Source organism: Elephantulus edwardii, unplaced genomic scaffold (assembly GCF_000299155.1).
Source record: "Elephantulus edwardii isolate Elephantulus edwardi_28Jun2011 unplaced genomic scaffold, EleEdw1.0 scaffold00245, whole genome shotgun sequence".
NCBI lineage: Eukaryota > Metazoa > Chordata > Mammalia > Macroscelidea > Macroscelididae > Elephantulus > Elephantulus edwardii.
The window spans coordinates 1316851-1338153 of record NW_006399995.1 but is presented as its reverse complement, the minus strand read 5'-3'; the positions used below and the strand labels follow the sequence as shown (position 1 = coordinate 1338153).

The following is a 21303-nucleotide window of genomic DNA, read 5'->3' as shown; positions in this document are numbered from 1 at the left end:
ACTCACTGACACATTATTATAAAATTTTTAGTAGAAATAAAATAGCAATTTCTAGGGGAGCTCTGGTGGCCTAGTGGCAAGAAGCTGTACTGCAATCCCAGAGGCGCATGGTTCGAATCCACCAGATGCTCCGCCAAGAAAGGAGGGACAATCTCCTCCTGTACCAGTCAGATCTGATTTGACGGTACACACACATGAAAATAATAAAATTTAAAAAAAAAATAATGAAAAAAGGAAAAAAAAAGCAATTTCTAGTGTAATTTTAAACAGAAAATTATTTTTATTAATGCAATTGATAAACTGTTTCCACAGCTCTAGTCCTAAATAATGCACCTAAACGAAATTTTCTACAATAAAATCATTTTGAAAAATATAACAAGCTGTATCTACTCTCCATTGCTTTGAAAAGTCCTTCTAGTCATGACATAATAAGTGAAATGTTCTGAGAAGTCTTGAAGTAAAAAGGGGGAAAAGAATTTCTTTCAAAATAACACATGTACTATGAAAAGGAGGTTAGTGAATCGTAAAATATCTATTAAAATCCTACAGAAAAAAAAATTGTATTTTTTCCCTCAACCAGATTTTGGAAAATGGTGGTTTTAAAATATTCTCTTATCTGGTAGATCTACCTAGAATTTTGAGAAATTTTAATGTATGTATTTACTATGCTTTACACATCTAGAAATAAACTCACAAAATGATGTTTTTATTTCCTGGAAAAGTAGTACTTATTTAAAATAGTGAACTCTGGCGCATACCTGTATTTTGCTTTCTCATGAACCCAGACATACTCGGGGTTTTTCAAGCTCAAGCGTGCAAGGTCCTTCACAGATTTGGTCTGTGTTGCTGAGAAAAGCAAAGTCTGGCGTTCCTGAGGAAGATTTTCGATGATAGCATTCACGGTGTCAGCAAATCCCATATCCAAGATTCTATCTGCTTCATCAAGAACTAAAAAAGGAATTACAAGCTGAATGTTAGTATTCATATGTATTAGGAGAAATGCAAGACAGTATACCAGATAGATTTTCAAGCAAAAAGGAAACTTGTGGGAAACCTAAGGAAATTATGCCTGGACGTTAATTTTTAGGAATATGGCAAGGTCAATGTTTTTGTCTTAACAAAGATAATATAAGCTCGTTCTAAGTTTTTATTGTAATTTGAATAAAAGTTTACAAAGTATATTGGTTTTTCATTCAATCACATATACACATTTTTTACAACACAAAACTCACAATTTCACAGCACTTTTCCCATTTCCACCCTGTACTTCTCATTTTTGTTAGTCCTTCTAACCCCTCTCTGCCTTTAGGGCTTTATCCTTGGCAAATGCTGGCTGCTCTTTTGACTTTCCCTGTTTGGTTATTCTAACAGGTTGAGTGTCACTGGTCATCTTGTGGACCTGTCTTGTTTTCTGACTGAAATTTGAGCCATGATGATAGATTTTTGTCCTAGGTGGTTGGGTATCAAAGTACCAGAGTCTCAGTGGTTCATTACCAATATGTTTAGTCTTTCTGCATTTGAATTTTTTGTTCTCAATTTTTCTTCCTCTCAATTCAGAAAAGAATTTGGAAAAAATGCCACTCTGATTTTTCAAGTTACCATAAGCAGATGTGTCTTTGAAAATACTTAAAAAAAAAAAAGTCTTTAGAAACAAGGTGCCATTAGTAGATCCCAAGGCAAGGTGAAGCGTGTTAGAGTAAAACCGTGCTGCAGAAGGGTCTGCAGCGACTAAGTTTCCAGATGTACGTCACAAGCTTTTCTTCCAGTGTGTTTCTGGCTAGATCTGAGCTTCCAGTCTTTTGATTGGCCAGGAAGCACAGGAACCATCAGCACTATTCAAGAACTTAGAATATTCTCAGGACTGTTGAACCCTGAAGTGTCTAATTTCATATATATTACTTTTCTTTTTGGCTCTTTTAACAATCAAAAAAACTAAATAAATCTCGTGCTTTCTGCATGTATATTTTTTTAAAAATTTCATTGTTATTCTATAAATTTTTCTTACCCATACATTTATTCAATAAAACATTTGTTCATCAGAGTCTGTGAAAGCTCTCTCCTACGTCTGAAATTCTTCCTGCGAAATAAATGAGACTCACCTAAAATCTGGAGATTGGTAGCATGGAAACATACTGTTTCGTCCATATGCTGCAGAAGTCGACCAGGTGTGCAAACTAGAATATTTATATTATTGATCCTTTCAGCTTCATGTTTCAGATCCTGAAAAAGTGTAGTTTCTTTAGAATACATGCCCTACTACAAGCAGGCTGTGCACCAAGACTATAAAGAACACATGTGGCATTTCATCCTAGTAGTTTTGAAACTTTAGAAATAAACCTAACACCTCCTTTCTGTTTCTGCAACACATCCAATTTCAGAGCTTAATATAGTCCTTCCTGAAGGCATACAGAGGTCACAGTTCTTCTAGATTCTTAACCATACCCAAGATTTTAAGGTTAGGGAAAGATAATACTAACTGTATGAATGTTTCAAGTCTTAGTTTCCCAGCAAGTCTACCAGAACAGACTGAAAAACTGGAATTACTTCCATATTTTGAAAATAGGCTCCCTGACACCACTCTGTGAACTGAAAAAAATAACTGAACTCCCTATATATTAGCTCTCCCTGGAACCTAGAACCACAATGTTGTTAAGTGTTAAGGCAAGGTGAGAAGCATAAAAGTGTAAGAGCCTGTGTGATGCTATTATTTCCTTTTGTACACATGTGTAAGTAATGTCAAAAAGTGTTCATCCTCAGTCAAGAATAGCCTTGAGTAAATATAAACACTTCAGGTAAACTGTAAGGCAAAGTAAGAGTTAAACAGCAAATTTAACAATGCTTTACTACAAACATCCTTCAAGAAAATGATCATCTTTTCTTCTTTTTCTAACCTAGTAATGCCCTGAATTATTTAACCCCTTGCAGATGTTTTTAAAGGGAATCAATCTTTCTCAGACTGAAATGGTTGTCTTTCTCATTGTATATTAACAAATCAACTTAAAGATTGGTTGGAATACATGAAGAAGCCCTAGTATCCTAGCACATAATAAATATATCAAGCTGCTAACCAAAAAAGTTAGCAGTTCAAATACACCAGCCACTCTTCAAAAGATATGCATTCTCCTCTTGTATATATTACAACTTCAGGAACCCAATGGAGATTTGTTATGAGTTGGAACTGACTCCATACCAATGATTTTTAGTACATTATAGTCTAGTGCAGCAGTGTATTAGTCACATAGAACCTAATTAAGTCCAGATATACTCACAAATGGACTTTCTTAATCTACAAAAGCGACAACAGACTCTAGAGGACAACAGACCAAGACTCGCCACCTCCAAAGTCTTGTCTGGAGACTAGACTGTGAAGATGAACTCTCCACCTCTGCCTTGTCAACTATCACAGTGCTCCAACGAAGGCTATAAAGTGAGAGAGAGAGAGAAAAGGCTAGCACAAAAGGACAAACCTTTCCACCAATGACAAGACCAGCTGAGAAGTCGTGATTTTTCCCTACTTTGCGGAGAACCTCAAAGGTCTGATAGGCCAGTTCTCTCGTAGGTGATATTATCAGAACTCCCAGGCCATCTGCTGAGGTCCACTGCAGACGGTATAAGGCTTCCAGCACCTACAAAGAGACAGAAAATAAGAAATCAGTAAGTCTTTAGAAAAGCCATCCCTGAGCCTCAATCTTGCCCCTCTAGATCAAACGTACCACCCACCTAAAACACGACATTTATGCAACCAGAATAAGCAAAGATTTGTTTCTTTTTCCATCATCTACTAGAAATCTCCCTCTTCATTCAGAGAGAAAAGAAAAAGAAATGCCATGGTAATTCAACTACTGCCAGAGCCATACTATCCGGAGACTGGTGTAGGCAGGCCCACCGACAGTTATTTCATAAGCAGAAAGCATATTGAAACGAACTTTCCTCTCTGCAGCTGCTAGCGAATCAATCGCCAAAGAAAAGATACCGTGGGGTAGAGGAAACAAAATTTAGGAGAAAGAACTGGTTTTCTGATACTTGGAAGAAAACTAAAATATGATCTTTTTGAATCAAATTAAAAATTAGAAGATCAGATGCATAACTGAAATGTAAATAATTCTGGAGAGGATCTCGTTTTACTGCTATAAAGAACAGCTATGAATGTCCCAGAAAATTGGCAATCAATGACCAAAGTTCCTTCAAGCAAGCTCATTCCCACGTCTTCAAACTTGCTCATTCTACCTCAGCCACTTACTGAGAATTGCCTTACATGTATGGAACCAGAATCTAAATCTTTACAAAATCTTCAGGTGATTCTTTGAAATTCCGGTGTGAATCTTAGGCTTACATATGCAGATCTTTTTAAAATGCAGACTCTGATTCTGTTTATTTGGGGTAGAAATACAAATTCTCAGCAGGGAGTTCAAAAGAATGGTTCTGAAGTCCTGAAGACTTCAGCTTTATCCTAAACAGGTGGCAAGTGTACACTCAACTACAAGTCTACAAGGGTGAGAACATCAAGAGCATCCTCTATTTGCCTTACTTCAGAGCAGAATCATTCTAACCTACCATGCGGGAATGCTGCACATTACAAGAATGTAATGACTTGTCAAGACACAGTAATTCATTCACTCCATAAATTAGAAAATGCTTGCTGAATCCAAGGCCCTATGCTAGGGCTTAGGGAATATGGTGGAGTCAAGACAGTTATGGCCTCTGTCTCCTGAGGGTAGCATTCTAGCATGAAAGTCTACTGTACCCTATGTCAAGAGTCACAAAGAGAGATTATAAAACTGGGTGATAGATGAACAGATTCAACATGAGCACAATACTCACTGGAACAAGGAAAGCCAAAGTTTTGCCAGATCCAGTTTTGGCAGCTCCAAGCACATCTTTCCCTTGCAGAGCCAATCCAATGGTCTGTTTCTGTATCTCTGTTACCAAACGGTACTGGGCTTCCTGTAAACCTGGTAGTATAAGAGGGGAAGAAAATAGTACCTGAGCAAATTCCTCCAATAAAGTGTTAATTTTATTTCTTTGCTTATTTCAACTCGGTTAGGTTGGGGTGTTGTGTTGGTTTTTGGTGTTTTTTTAATTTTAACTATTCAAAGTTTCCTACCATCTTTTCTTTCCACCATTGTTTCTTAATCTGTCTAGACAGCAGGAATGGCATCCACTTCCTAAACAACATGCCTCTGGAAACTCTATGAACTTTGACAAATGTCAATGGTTGTAGAGGGACCTGAGTGAAGACTTTTGTTCATAGGGTTGCTAAACAAGTCATGCTTGACTCGAAGGCAATCAACAATATAACAGTGACACAGTGCAAAATATACTGGGCTACAAACTAAAAGGCTAGCAGTTCAAACCCACCAGTCACTGCAAGAGGAAAGGATGTGCAATCTCCACTAAAGATTTACAGTCTTAGAAACCCAACAAAGATCTCTCTGAGTCAGAACTCATTCAATAGCAGTGGGTTTTGGGTCAGGAAAACAGATAATGACAAATTGGTAAAACCTCAAATGAATTAGTATTATTTCTTGTTGCAGTTTCCATCATATCAAATCACAAGCCAAAATAAGATTTTTCAGGTTAAATTCTCTCTGAACTCTCTTCCATTTATGTTAAAAAAAAAATCAAAATTAAATAACATGTCCCAGGATCACTATTTACTTACCCTTCAATGTTTTTTTGGACAAAGGGAAATCCGAAAATCTTGTAATTTCATTTACATTTATCTGAAGGGGATAAAAATGAAAAGTGTGAACTATATCATATTTTAAAAACCCAAAAACATTTGTTTCACAATAAAACATTTCTTTACTCGTTGACTTTAAACAAAACTGTGCTACCAAGTTCATTCTGGGTACTTCAAGTTCACTCAGAATTCAATTATTACTTCTAATTAAAAATTATCATTCCTCCTGAAGAAAATATGCCATTAAGAAGCTATTTTAAATTAAAAAATAGAAAATTTGTAATTTCAACTTGTCTTTAAAATTTTCCTTTTCTCTCTCTCCCTCAACCCCAACTGACACACATACACACACACAAACAACTACCTTGAACACACTTGGTCTCCAAAATAGTACACAGTAAGTGATCACTACACCAATTTTAGAAAGAAAATTTACTTCCAGTCATCCTTTAAAGAATTAAAGAGAGGAGCGGAAAAGAGAATTTAGGAGGCAAGTAACTATAAATCCCAGACCATGATGAGAACAACCTAATTACAAATTTTGGAGGAATAGATTAAAATAAATTGGACAAATACATATTATTAGGCACAAACCTTTCAAATTTTTCTCTATAAATACGGGGACATGTGAAATCCAACCTGACAACTACTCATTTTCAGGTGTCCTGAAGAAAAGGTATTATTTCACAATAATCAGAATGTCTTTCTCGTGCTTTGAAGCCACAGTAAGTATCATTTTGCCCTTTAACTTTACATTATCCAAATGTTCCTTGCCGATGATCTTCATTAGCATAAATCCAATTTATGAATATCATTCCGGCTACTCAGGAGAATTATTTTATTGCAAATGTTGAAAGCAGAAACTACAGCTCGGATCTGGGAATATGCTACCAAATTATTCATGATTCACAAAAGAGGAAGTTACATTTGTAAGGTTCATTTATTTAAATTACACTCCAGGCAATAAAGGGACAACAGCCTGTATTTCATCTTACAATCTACACATCTTCTCCAAGGTTCCTGATGTAACCCGGGGAGGGCTACTCTGTCCTAAGGCAGAAATATTAAAACAGTGCCAATGTCCCTACAAAGCACCCCAAGGAACACTGGAGAGTCGGCACGATTGATGAGTGAACCGGCATTTACACTGAGAACATTGATGCTGTTTTTGGATGCTGGCAAGAATATTTCACTCAAATAACACCCTGACCCAGCAAAAAATCTCATTAGAAGATAAATATCCCAAACCAAACATTAAAATTAGGAACAGTCCACCCTTTTATTTGTACCTTTAGCAGCTAAGAAGCTGTTTATATAGGGAATGATATGCTTACAAAAGGAGGTAGACTACCAAAACATTTCTGAATGTCATCAAAGGTACAGACAACAGAAGCAAAGTGGGCTGCTCAAATGGAATACCATACAACTTTTCAAAGTCAGCTTAACACCGTTGTTGCTGTTATTGTTGTTAAGTGCCATTAAGTAGACCAGGAGTCATAGCAACGCCAGGAACCACAAATCTGAACCTTGCCTTACCCTGTGCCATCCTCATCATCTCCTACATGCTTGAGCCCACTGCTACAGCCACTGTGTCAATCTATCTCTTTGAGGGTCTTCCTCTATTTCAGTGACTTTCGACCTTTTAACTGGAGCAAAGTTATATCCATTCACTTATATACTAATTCACTTTTGAAATTGTCTCTGTAGCTGTGAGAGAAACCATATGGGCCACAGAGGCTAGTATTGCCTACTTAATTCTTCAGAGAAAAAGTCTGCAAACTTTGACCTATAACATTTCCAGCTACACTCCAAAGAATATTCAGAAGCCAAATTAGATGAGGGCTGTAGTTCCTACCAAGAAATAAAACAAGTCAACCACAATAAACACACAACTCAGTTTTCTTTCCCTTTATCTCTTCTCCTGCCATCACATTCCCTCTGAAATCTGTATTACCACTCTTCATAATTAAAAGAAATTATGTTTCAGTGACAATCCTTATCAAATGTTGTTGAGTCTATTTCAACTCAGAGTGACCCAATGTGACAGAGAAGAACTGCCTACAGGGTTTCTTAGGACTGCAATCTTTACAAGAGGGAGCTCTGGTATAGTGCCAGGCTGCTAACCCAAGGGACAGCAGTTCAAATCCATCAGTTGCTCCAGGAGAAAAGATGAGCAGTTTCTTCCCATAAATATTTTTTCATTTTTGTATTGGTTTGTATATAATAATTCATATATATCATGTTTTACACATTACTTTGTTTTATACAATCATTCATATATATTATATTTTATATAATTACCATTGTCCTATACTTATGATCACCCCACCTTTTCAATTCCACACTGAACCTTTTCTATTACTTCACCCCACCTACTCACTAACCTCTGATAGCCCAGTGATTTTCCCCCCTTCTTTTTCAGCCCCCCTCCCCCATTCTCTCCCTCTTGGACATTTACACATGTCTTACAGAATTATCCTATTTTCACAATAGTGACTTTATTGAATATTTGTCCTTATGTGATTGAGATATTTTACTAGCATAACACACTATTTATCCCAAGTCATATGGTATTTTACAAAGTTGTTTTTTGTTAGTGGTGCATAGTATTCCATCCTGTGAATGTTGATGGCCATTTGGATTATTTAGATTTTCTTGCTATTGTGAATAACACTGCTATGAATAAGTGTACAAATGTTCATTTGTGTTTCCGTTCTGATTTCCTTGGGATATATTCCTAGCAGAGGAATAGCTGGGTCACAGCTATTCCATTTGAGGAAATGTCAAACTGCCTTCCACAGGAATTGTACCGTTTTACAATCCCAACAGCAGTGCATAAGAATTACAATCTCATCTCATCCTCTCCAACATTTACTGTTTGCTGTTTTGTTAAGCTTTGCTACTGCTACTAGAGTGAGTTGGTATCTCATTGTCATTTTGATCTGCATCTCTTTGATTGTTAGTGATTTTGAAAATTTCTTCATGTATTTCTTGGCTATCCAAATGTCCTCTTCTATGAAGTCTTTTCATGTCTTTTTCCCATTTTGTGACTAGATTACAGGATTTTGCTTGTGAAGGCCCTATAGGATTCTGTGAACTTTTGCTATGAGACCCCTGTCTGAATCCCAATAGAGGACCACTGTAGGTTGGAATTGATTCAATTGCAGTGAGTCTGGGTTTTCAAACTGGCCCCAACAGGATAATCCTTAATTCTATTAGTTTTGGGTTGGTTGGGGGTTTTTCCCCCCTTGTTGTGTGCTATCGAATCAGATCCAACTGGCAAAGGAGGAGACTGCCCCTCCTTCTCAAGGAGCATCTGGTGGATTCAAACTGCATGCCTCTGGGATTGCAGCGCAACTTCTTGCCACTAGGCCACCAGAGCTCCCTTAATTCTATTTGCAAATTCAACACGACTTTCAAATTACAGCATATTCACAGGTTCCAGATAACCCAGGGGGTCTATTACCATGCCTACCACAATCCAGAGCTAGCCATAATTCAGCTCCAATCCTTTCTTCATCTGAAGCCAACTTGGGGACAAAAGCAACAATCAAGAGACATCTCCTAGCAGCGCTGACCCCTCGCAGCGCTGACCCCTCCCCACAACTCAGAGCTCCAGACTCCTCGGCACAGCTACCCCAGCCCACGCCTCTGCCATGGTGGAGGACAGAGAGTCTGCGGCCAGCCAGCAAAACTTGGAGCTGGACGATCAGGCCACGTGTGGGATAGACAGGGGCAATGAGGAGAAGGAGCAGGCCAAAAGAAGGAACTCTTTTGGAGAAGATTTAGGAGCCAAGAAGAAACAGAACAGGAAATTGGAAAAGCTAAATTCCGGAGGCACCAAGTCAGATTCTGCCTGCATCTGATTCCCAGTAGATTAAAATTCAGCAGCCATCAAAAAAATCCCACCATCCCAATGCAGAAGCTGCAGGATATCCAGAAAGCAACGGAGCTTTTATCCACGTGCCAGGTCCCAGTCAGGTACATTGACAAAGCTGTGAAACACAGATACCTGTTTTGGGACACACAACCCTTACCCAAGCTAAACGAAGTAGTAACATCTCACCGTGCAACTGAACCAGATAAAGACAATGTACCCCAGAAAATTGGTAGACGTGAAATTTTCTCTCTTGAGTAGAAATATGTCTTTACAGAGAAGCTATACAGGCTTCCAGATGTTACAAAGACTTCCGGTTTGAGACCAATGAAACAAAAAGACATCAAAGCCATCCAAGAACTAATCAACAGTTACCTGAAGCAGTTTCATCTTGCTCCAGTGATGGATGAAGAGGAAGTTGCCCTTGCCCACTGGTTTCTTCCCCAGGAGCACGTTATGTACACCTCTGTAGTAGAGAGCTCAAGTGGTAAACTAACTGACTTCCTGAGCTTCTACACACTCCCCTCAACTGTTATGCATTACCCAGTCCACAGGGCCTCAAAGCTGTGTAGTCCTTCTACAACAGAGATGCCCCCTTAGATCTCATGAATGATGCATTCATTATAGACAAGCTGAAAGGATTTGACGTATTCAATGCACTAGGTTTGATGGAAAATAAGACAATCTTGGAAAAGCTAAAATTTGGTATAAGAGTTAGCAATCTGCAGTATTACTTGTACAACTGGTGGTGTCCACGAACAGATTCTGAAAAAGTTGGACTTGTTTTCAGTAGATGAATATATTTATTTCTAGAACTTTCATCATCGTTTATTACTATTCTATATAAAGATTACTGGAAGATTAAAAGCATAACTTAAGTGAAATTGAAGCCGTTGATAGCAATCAGAAAAGATGTGAAAACATCCACGTGACCAGTTCTGCACATTTCTAGCTAGAACGTAAAACTTCTTCCTTTTTGCTCTGTTTAGCCCTTGGGGGAGGAATGAAGGGTACAAAAAGTACATTCCTCTAGTTTTAAGTTCTTGGCTGTCTCTTGATGAAAATTATTTCTCTACTCTTTAGCAAAGGGACTCTTTTTGTATGGACTTCAGAAAAGTTATGGAATCATGTAAGAAATTCTTTGCTACTGTGTGAAGAAATAGCTTGCATCCAGAAACCCTATGAACTTGGAGAAATGATAAAAGTTATACAAGTGTTCAGGTCTTTCATAGGGTCACTATGAGTCATTTATGACTCGACAGCACTTAACAACAACAACAACAACACAGAGAGAGCTCAGTTGGCCTAGTGGATAGAAAGAGATGCTACCAAGCCAAAGGTGGGTGATTTTAATCTGCGGTTCTCAGGCCTAGTTTTAATTGGTTTTGGTCAGTCTTCTAAGTGGTACAGCACTGGTCTGGTACAGTGATAACTCTCAGTTACTGTGATGCTAAACACTGTGACACTGATGTGTCAAATGTGATGGTTACCCAAGGTGGACAGTGTTTAGTGGGGCTCCCCAATTAAAATAAGCTTGGAAGCAGGAGTGTGGCATCCACTTCCGAAACAGCTTGCCTTTTTGAACTTGGAGAAATGATGAAAGTATTCAGATGTTCAGGTCTTTCATTCATAGGGTCGCTAATAGTCGTCTACAACTCAACAGCACTTAACAATAATTGTGTGAAGATACACTGCTGCACTTCTAAAAAAAAACATCTCCCCCTCAAAGAACACCATGTATTTTCACTTCTTTATTGTATGTTTTCATGTTTATTTTCCCAACCATAACATCCCTATTAGTATTTTCTACCTGGTGAACTCATCATTCAAGAACTACCTCCATTCATAACGACCATGAAGTACTGGATAGTATGAGCACTATCAAACTCATCTGGTAAGGTTGAGGTGTGTGGAACAAAGCTCAGCTCAAACTGAGGTCCCACGTCAGGTCCATGGCTACAATCACAGGAGGAAGTGTGGTGACAGAGGAAATACAATTCATCTACTCAGAAGGTTCACAAGATAAAAACCTAAACTTGCTTCCCTCTAAATGTTCAGTCCTGATTCCAAGTTGTTGTTGTTGTTGTCATGTACCATCAGTTACCTGTGACTCACAGCGACCCTATGTACAAAAGCTCTGAACTCTGCCCTATCTTTAGTCAGTCTCACTGACTCCGACGCACCAAGCCTCCCCCCGCCCCCACCCCAGTTATCATGTCCAACCATCTCATCTGGGGTTTTCTTCTCCTGCACTGTCCCTGAACCCTTCTAAGCATGATGTCCTTCTCCAAGGATCAGTCCCTCGAGGCCATGTGCACAAAGTATGTGAGACAGAGCTTCAAAATCCTTGCCTCCAAGGAGAAACTTGGTCTCACCCTAAGACAGACCTATTTGTTTTCTTGGCAGTCCATCGTATGTTCAAGACTCTTCTCCAGCACCACAACTCAAACACATCAATTCTTCTGTCATCCTTAGCCACTGTCCAGCTCTCTGATGCACAGCATGTAACTGCGAGGACTATGGTATGGATCAGGCACACCTTACTCTCTAGACTAACATCATTGCTCCTCAGTACTCTAGAGAGGTACATGATAGCAGACTTTCCTAATGCAATTCATCTTCTGATTTCATGACTGCTGGTGCCAAGAGTGTTGACTGTGGACCCAGCAAGCTGAAATTGTTAACAACCTCAATCTCTTCTCTATCTATCATGGTACTGCCAATTGGCCCATTGGTGAGAATCTTTGTCTTGATGTTAAGCTTCAATCCATATTGAAGATTACAATCCTTGGCCTTCTGCAGCAAATGCTTAGCAATGTAAAATTTTGCTATTTTATTGTTAGGTCCCATCCAGTATGACTCATACAACCCTATGAACAGTAGATCTGAACCCTGACCTGTCCTGTCCCCTCCTCATTATATCTGACACACCTGAGCCCACTTCTGTAGTCACTGTGTCAAACCATCTCATTGGGGTCTTACTTTCTTTCACAGACCTTCCACCTTTCTAAGCCTGATATCCCCTGCCAAAGAATAGCTTCTCCTAGAAACATGCCCAAGGTAAGAGGGACTAAGCTGCACCATTCACCATCTTTACCTCCAAGAAGCATTCTGGTTGCACTTTATCCAAGACATATAAGTTGTTTTGGCAGTTCATGGTATATTCAGTACTCTTCTCCAATACCACAACTCAAAGGCCTCAAATCTTCTCTGTCATACTTAATCACTGTCCAGCTCTCAGATGTGTAGCAAGTGACTGAAAAGATCATGGTCTGAATCAGGTGCATCTTATTCTTCAAACTAACATCAACACTCTGCAATATTCTGGAGAAGTCCCCAACAGTGGACTTGTCAATGTAATGTACCTCCTGATCTCCTGACCACCAGTACCAAGGATGCTGATTGTTGATCCCAAGCAAGATGACAACTTCAATCCTTTCTCCATCTATTATAATGTTGCCTATTGACCCAGTGCTGAGGATCTTTGTTTTCTTGATGTTGAGATGTAATCCACATCAAAAGGTATAAATAATCTTCTGTAGCAAGCATTTCAATCCCTCCTCACTTTCAGCAAACAAGGTGGTATCATATTCACAACACAGGTTGTTGATGACTCTTCCTCCAAATCTGGTGCTACAATACTCTTCATATGGAATCCAGCTTCACTAATTATTTGCTCAGCATACAGACTGAATAGGTATGGAGAAAGGATAAATCCTTGATGCACACCATTCCTGATTCTAAGCCATGCAATGTTCCATTCGGACAACAGCTTCCCGATTTTAGGTACAGATTTCAGATGAACATAATGAAGTGTTCTGGGTTTCCCCATCTTCTCAGTGTTAGTCATGGTTCATTATGAACCATGCAGTCAAATACCTTTGCACAGTAAACAGACATTCTTCTAATATTCTCTGCTTTCAGCCAGGATCCATTTGAAACCGTGATGGTATCTCTGGTGCCACAGCCTCTTCCAAACCCAGTGTGAACAGTTCCCTGGCAATGTACTGTTCTAGCTGTTTCTAGACAATCTTCAGCAATTTTTTGTTTGCATGTGATATTAATGATATTGTTCAGTTATTTCCACATCCTGTTGGATCACTTTCTAGGGAATGGGAACAAATACGGATCTCTTCCTGTTAGCCAGACAGAAAGCTGTCATACAAATTTTCTGGCATAGACTGATGAGCACATACAGGGTTGCATCTGTTAGCTGAAGTATGTCAATTGGTATCTCATCCACTCCTGGAACCTTATTTTTTGCCAGAGCTTTTTTCATATGGTTGTTGTTGTTAAGTGCCGTCGAGTCGCAGGCGACTCATAGCGACCCTATGAAAGAGAGTCCTCGACGCTTGGGTGCCTTTCATCCTCTCTCCAGGTTTATAGGGTTTCCGGAGGCAAGCTATTATATAAGGAAGTGGATGCCACTCCTCCTTCCAGCTTGTTTAATTACTGCAATTCAGATGTTTCTGAATCCATTTCTGGAATATTTCAAGGGGTTAGTGAATATCATGTGTGCACTAAGACTCTACAATAAAAGTTTCCATGCATTGACACTCTCACCCAAAGAGAAGAGAATATACACCACTGTTTATCTGTCGCAGCTGTTGTTAGGTGCCATCAAGTCTACTACTTCTCACAGCAAGCCAATGAACAACAGATCTGAATCTTGTCCTATCCTGAGCCACCCTCAACATCTCTGAGACGCTCAAGCTCATTGTTACAGTCACTTCTTCTTATTGAGGGGCTTCCTCTTTCTCTGACCCACCACCTTTCCCAGCATGTCCAAAGTACGTGAGATGAAATTTCACCATCTTTGCCTCAAAAGAGCACTCTGGTTGCACTTCCTCCAAAGATAGACCTGCTGTCCTTTTGGAAATCTATAAGATATTCAGTACTCTCCTCCAACACCACAATTTAAAGGCCATCAATTATTATTCTGTCATCAGAAAATAAAAATGGGATGAGGTGGCATCCAGCCTCCTTTAACTTCATAAGGAAGAGAGAGAATTACCATCAGCATCAACAGCCCAAGTCTGAAATCAGACAAACCTCCACTCACAACCCTCTCTTATTTCTCTGCTGGGACACAAGTCACAGACAATCCTCAAGATTACAGGGTTCGCAAGATAAGTAGCAAGTTAAAATTTCAGCTCAAGAACACTGGGGATACAGTTCTTCAATCAGGACCTCATCCTCTAGCCTTGACCAAAAGCAAGCCCCTCTCTGACCCTCAGCCATGCAGCCTTAGCCTCTCCATTGCTCAGACAAGTATTATCTAACTCTTTCAACTCTACCAATATGCTACCCTCAGAGAGCTCTGGTTTCAAGAACTGTACTCCAAAATCAAGCTTTCACTCTTTAAATGCTTATCCTATGTCACTAAGTAATGTCAAGCCAGAATCAACTCACAGCTGACACCCTCAGTGGGTTTTAACAGACTGGAACGTGAACAGGGCAGACTGTCCATTGTTCTCCCACAGAGGAGCTGTGCAGTTTTAGGCTGGCAGCCACATCCTTACCACTAGGCCACCGGCCTCCCTTACCTGTGCTATACAGGATTCTAGATCCAAACGTAAAGAAGGAATGTTTTTCTATCCTGATGTTTAGGTTGATAGCAATTCTAGTCGGCAGGGAGCTGCACTGCTAACTTGAAGCTGACACCTCTCAGGTGGTTACAAGCTCTATGGGAGAAAGATGTGCAAGTTTCTCTCGTGCAATCTACAGTCTCCAAAATCCGCTGGAAAGTCAGCTATGAATTGGTTCCAACTCACAGGCAACGAGCTTGTTAGTTTACTGGGTTTTTGCTTTGTTTTGGATTTATGGGAGTTTTGTTTTAAGGAAAACATAGTACCCAGAAGCATCCCCACTCCACCAGCAGCTCAGCCCCAAGGCATGTAGCCTCAGGAGTCAGCAAACCCAGCTCCACTGGCAAGTGCTCACAAGTACTTGTACTGCACACCGAGTCTCCTGTCCAAAGGCACTCAGCTTTCTTGCTCTGGGGGCCAGCATCCCACCACTCTGTCTCATGCCAGTCTCTGGCTTCTGATACCCCTACTGCCACTTTGCTGCGCTGTTGCCTCTTGTCTCTCATCATTTCCAATGTCACAGCTCTTAGGCTCCTGGCTCTAGGAGGTTCAACACGGGTCTCATGTGCAAAGGATACTCTCCACGTCTAGTTCATCTTTCTCAATGGCACTGAGAGTCCTCCTTGATGCCTCTGGGATGCTCATTTTAAGCCTAGCAGGATGTCAAAGCTAACCAATCATTACTTAGGATTCCAAACACCGTATTTGTATGGTCATACCCCACAAAGGTGTCATGTATCTTATTTGTATTATTAGCAAGCTATCTAATCCCCTTGGTGGACCAATGCACCTCGAATCTGCAGAGTTCTAATCAGTCATTAGGTGGGCAGTACGAAGACTATGTCTACAAGAGACACTGCACGGCAGCTAGGAGTCAATATCAAGTTGACAGCCACCAACAATACAAATACTATAGTGTTTAGTACTCCAAACACAACGCAGTAGTTTAGAACTCTGATGTTCAACTTAGAGTACTTGGGTTAGAACTTCTTTTTCACTTTAAACATGTATTAATCAACGCTGCTATATCGTCAAGCTTCCTCATTTGGATAATAGCACATCAACATATAAAAAAACTTGATATTGTCACTCATTATTATTAAATACAAAAATACGGCAAATATACCAGTGCTAGCAACCAGAATAGAGCCATTTAGAAATAAAGTCTAGCCATGCAGCAAACACCTACCCATGGATTCAGCTCCTACTACTCATTATACTACTATCACTCTCTGGGAACCTTGCAAGTCATGATCAATGAGAAGAGTCAAAAAAGACACCAATAACCAAAGCTGCAGCATAAATACTGTAATAAATATATACACAAAATGCTACAAAAACACAGCAGCACTGGCTCTCCCTGGTCGGCAGAAGGAACCTAAACATCATCGTAAATGGTGAGTAGGTGTTGCGAGGGAAGGGAGGAGTCCTGGGTGCACAAGAGTCAAAAACTCTTTCGTTAACTGAAAGGTATGCTGCTAGAACTCACAGTTACCCCAAGGGAGAAAGCTATTGACAGTCGACTTTCACGAAGATTTACAGCCTTGAAAGCCTATGGGGCTGTTGTACTCTGTTCCACAGAGTCACTATGAATCGGAATTGACCTGCTGATAGTGAGATTCCATCTTGCCACCCGCTGGGATGGCTCATTTTAAGCCTAGCAGGATGGCAAAACCGACCAATCTCCCCTTAGGGTTCCAAACACCATGTCTGTATGGTCACACCCCACAACGATGCCATGTACCTTATTTACATTATTTACATTATTAGCAAGCTATCCAATCCTCTTGGAGGACCAGATGTGTCAAATCTGCATGTAAAGTCATACTAAGGAATTCACTGCACTGCAGCTAGGAGTTAAAATCAGTAACTACGGCAGTGCAGGGGCTAAAAGGATGATCACCACAGACAATGCTAACAAGTGGAATCAACTACCAGCACTGTGACTAGCTATAATAGGACAACTCTGTGAAAGGCATGAAAGAGTCTCTCCAATTCACAAAACTACAAGTTGTTTCTTCATGTACGCTTATCATGTATCACTTAGTTTACAGAAAAGTCTGGGTTGTTAATGATCCCTGCTTATTGAATGAAAAAACTGTGACTGAATAACCTTAAGAAATTTTCCCGAAGACAAAGATCTAGTGAATAATAAAACTGAGTGAGATTTTAAACAGGTCTGCCTAACTGCAAATAACTTAATCTTTCACTGTATTAGAACATGTTAAGTTGTTTGATCAGTCTTCTCAAAGTAACTATGGGTCTGTGAAGGGTCTTAATGTTGGCTGTTCATCTTACAAAGAATCATCCTATGAGCAAAGCAGGAAGCTATGAGTGGTGCAAATGTTTAAAGCACTCACCTTTAATGGAAAGGCGAGAAGTTTTAGTCCACCCAGAGATGCCTCGGAAGAAAGGTCTTATGATCTACTTCTGAGGAATCAGCCATGGGAAACCCTGAGTAGGGAGCACAGTCCTACTCAGACAGAAACAGTGTACCAGGCCTTTCTTACTAGGAGCCCTGGGATATACTGCAACCTCTGTAAGTTCTTTTCCTGGAACATTCTTTCTTGAAGCAATTTAACTGCACAGCAAGGGAGTTCAATTCCAATCTTAGGACCTAAAAAGCCAAAGATATGTACTATCTGTCCCTTTTAAAGGAGCTCTGGTGAGGTGTTAAAGAATAATTATATCAGTCGAGGCGCTAAGGTACACCTAAGCCAGGCCATGGTCTTAGCAATTAGTTGCTATGCATCAGAGAGCTAGATAATGACTAAAGACAGAGAAGAATTGATGCCTTTGACCTGTAATGCTGGAGGAGAGTCCTGAACATACCATGGACTGCCAAGAGAACAAAGAGATCTGTCTTGGAGAAGGTGAAACCAAGCTTCTCCTTGGAGGCAAGGATTATGAAGCTTACATACTTGGGGCACGTGGCCTACCGGGACCAGTCCTTGGAGAAGGACATCATGCTTAGAAGGGTGGAAGGACAGTGCAGGAAAGGAAGATCCTGCATGAGATGGACTGACACAGTAACTGGCGTGATGGGGGTAGGTGTGTTGGAGTCAGTGAGACTGGCTCAGGATAGGGCAGGCTTTAGAACTATTGTACATGGTCACTATGAGTCCAGACAACTTGATGGCACTTAACAATAATTAGTGACACAGTCCACAATAGCTGAGCTGCAAGCTGCTGCTGCCTCTCTGGCAGTTCAAATCCACTAACTAAGGAATAAAGATAGGCAATCTCCTCCCCTGAGATACAGCCTTTGAAAACCCACTGGAGGGTCAGCTGTGAGTCAGTTGTGACTCATCAGCAATGAAGGCTTTTATTATTTGGTCTTTTACAGAGAAAAGTTTGCTTTCCTACTGTAGCGATCTAGGCAAAAGAACATGGGACTTGAACTAAAGCGCACTGAGTAATTACTAAATTGCAGGCATTCTACTGAATGCTTTTTACATTCACACAACTTAAAAGTAGATGTTGTTGCGCCTTTAAAGACACAAGAAAGGATATACAACCATTTAGTAAGCCGCCCAAAGTCACTCAACTGGTGAGCAGAGCTGCGATCAAAATCATTATTATCTTGACCCGAAAGTTCAAAGCAAACTCCTAAACTCTAAGTTTAATCAAATCTCACTATCAAAATCATTGTCATTGGGTTAAGAATAACTCATAGCTGACCCTCCAGAGTGTTTTAAGAAACTATAAATTGCACAGGAGAATGCCAAGTTTGTCCCTCAGAGCAGTTGGTATATTTGAACAGCCTGTCTTTGGGTTGGCAGCACAACTCCTTACTCTAAGAGTCATATAAAGTAGAGATATGCCAGGCCAGATAATGATAGATGGAAAAAAAACTGAGGTTGTCAATCACTTCATTTTACCTGGCCCTACAAGCAACAGCCATAGTGTGTTGTTGTTGTTGTTGTTGTTGAGTGCTGTCAAGTCGCAGGCGACTCATAGCAACCCTGTGAACGAAAGTCCTCGACACCTGCGTGCGGACTTTCATCCTTTCTCCATAGTAACAACAGTAAAATCAAAAGACATGCTGCACTAGGAAAATCTTCTGTTAGGGACCACATCAAACTTCTAAAAGAACAATTATGTCATTTTAAAGACGAAAGTGCACGTGGTCGAAGTTATGGGGTTTTTTTCTATTGCTGCCTATGTAACCAAAAGTTGTAAAATGAATAATGATGTCTTTGAAGTGCAGGACTAGTGAAGAACACTGAATGGACTGCCAAAAGAAGAAACAAGTCTATCTGAGAGAGAGTGCAACCAGGCAGCTCCTAAGACAGTAAAACTTCATCTCACACACTTTGGGCATGTTGTCAGGAGAGGCGCTAGTTCTCAGAAAAAGATACCATGCTTTTAAAAGTAAAGGGTCAGAAAAAAAGAGGAAGACTTCTAACAAAATGGACTGACATAGTGTCAATCAGCTTGGACATATCAGAGATATTATCAGAGATGGGGCAGGACAGAGTATGGTTCAGATTTGTTATTCATAGGATCGTCATGCGACGGTACCTGACAATGTGCCAAGTGAGGAATTTCATTCCATGAATGTTCCACATGTTAAGTCCTAGTTAAACCCACTAGAAGAGGACAGTCATTGAGGGAGGTGGGAGAAGATTAACAGACATGGACTTCAAAGGGAAGCAGAGGGAAGAGGCACAGATGGACCCACAAAAGCTGAGCTGAGAAACAGATCAATGTGGTAACTGCAGAGACACTCATCTAGAAGTATTAGCTGTGGGGATGCTAGCTACCAGGAGAAGGCAAGAAGTCCTGCTTCTCTTGGCCTGGGAAACGAAGAAAATGATATATGCACAGGAAAAAGGATGGATGATGCAGACAGTTTGCAATAAAGGTTACAAGCAAATACTGTGAAATCAGAAAAGCCATGTGTCTATGTTCCAATCACACACCAACAACTAAGTGTGAGAGTCTGGGACATTTTTATCCTCTCAGAGTCTCAATTTCCTCATCTGTAATACAGCTAAACAGTAATACTAAAACGCGTAACTCATGTCAAGTCAAACAGTTAACATGAAGCCTATGGTGGAGGCTTTAAGAGATAGAGATCACTTATTATATCAGTGATAGCGATACTATTGTGAATAGTATATAACTACTACAGCATTAATATCACTTACATACCACTTACAGTTCCATCAAGAACACTGCAGTATTGGCCTGGATGTCAAGACGTCTGCAGAGAACTTGTGGGACTTGGACAACCCCCACCCCACCCCCACCCCGTAATAGGTCCCACTGCATTGACTCTCCAGCCCACGAAGGCAAACAGCGGACAGGTCAAGCAATAACCCACCGCGGCAGTGACACACAGACCTCCTGCCTGCCCACCTGATGCGACTTAGTGGCACCGATCCAACACCACCCCGCTCCTGCCTCACCTTCTCATAGTTTTGCGTGAGGCGGCTGATAACCTCGCGCTCAACCTGCCACTCGGGCTTCTTCAGCTGCTTCCTCAGCTGCTTCTTTTGGTGCTGCTTATAGCTATGTTTCTTCTTCCAACGATTAAAGCTCCGAACCGGGTCGGGTCGGGCTCCCGGTTCCGGAGAACCCGAAATTTTCCCCATCGTGTCCTCGGTGACAAACCAGATCCTCCCAGACACAAGAAACCGATGGAAAGGCGCTGGCCGTACCACCTAAACAGCGTGGAGAAAGCGAAAACTAGCGCGTGCGCAAAAGGAGGCGCCCCGCCCCTAACCTTTGAACCCAGGGAATGAACCAATGATGGCAAGGAAAACGCGGATGGTACTTGGCAACTTGAATCCCATGGGGCGTGGCCGAGTGGTCTCTAGGAAACCAAAGAGACATGATCTAAGGATTGGGGAGGAGCTAAGGAGCCCAAGCAAGCACGCTGACACTTTAAATGTGCGCGTGCGAACTGGTTGCTAGTTTACTTGGGTTTAGATCCTGCTGCTTAAAATTGAGGAAAGTACTGAGAATACCATGGACTGCTAGGAAAACAAACAGATTTGTCCTGGAAAGGGTTAAACCGGGTGGCTCCTTGGAGGCAAGGATTCTGAGGCTCCGTCTAACATACTTTGGACATGTTGTGAGGAGAGACCGGTCCTTAGAGAAGGGACATCATGCTTGGGAGGGTGGAGGGACAGCGCAGGAGAGGAAGG

At 40.7% G+C, this 21303-nt stretch overlaps 1 protein-coding gene and 1 pseudogene across 1 annotated transcript in view; one reads left to right on the top strand and one right to left on the bottom strand.

Moving 5' to 3' along the window:
- Positions 1-20791, bottom strand: part of DDX10 (DEAD (Asp-Glu-Ala-Asp) box polypeptide 10) — a 224382-nt gene extending 203591 nt beyond the window's left edge. Inside the window, 6 exon segments of the mRNA XM_006899049.1 lie at positions 759-948; positions 2100-2220; positions 3468-3626; positions 4822-4952; positions 5663-5723; positions 20563-20791. Of these exon segments, the coding sequence (XP_006899111.1) occupies positions 759-948; positions 2100-2220; positions 3468-3626; positions 4822-4952; positions 5663-5723; positions 20563-20748 (848 nt within the window). The 5' untranslated portion in view covers positions 20749-20791.
- Positions 9340-10357, top strand: LOC102860595 (annotated as a pseudogene).
- Positions 20792-21303: the final 512 nt, after the last annotated feature.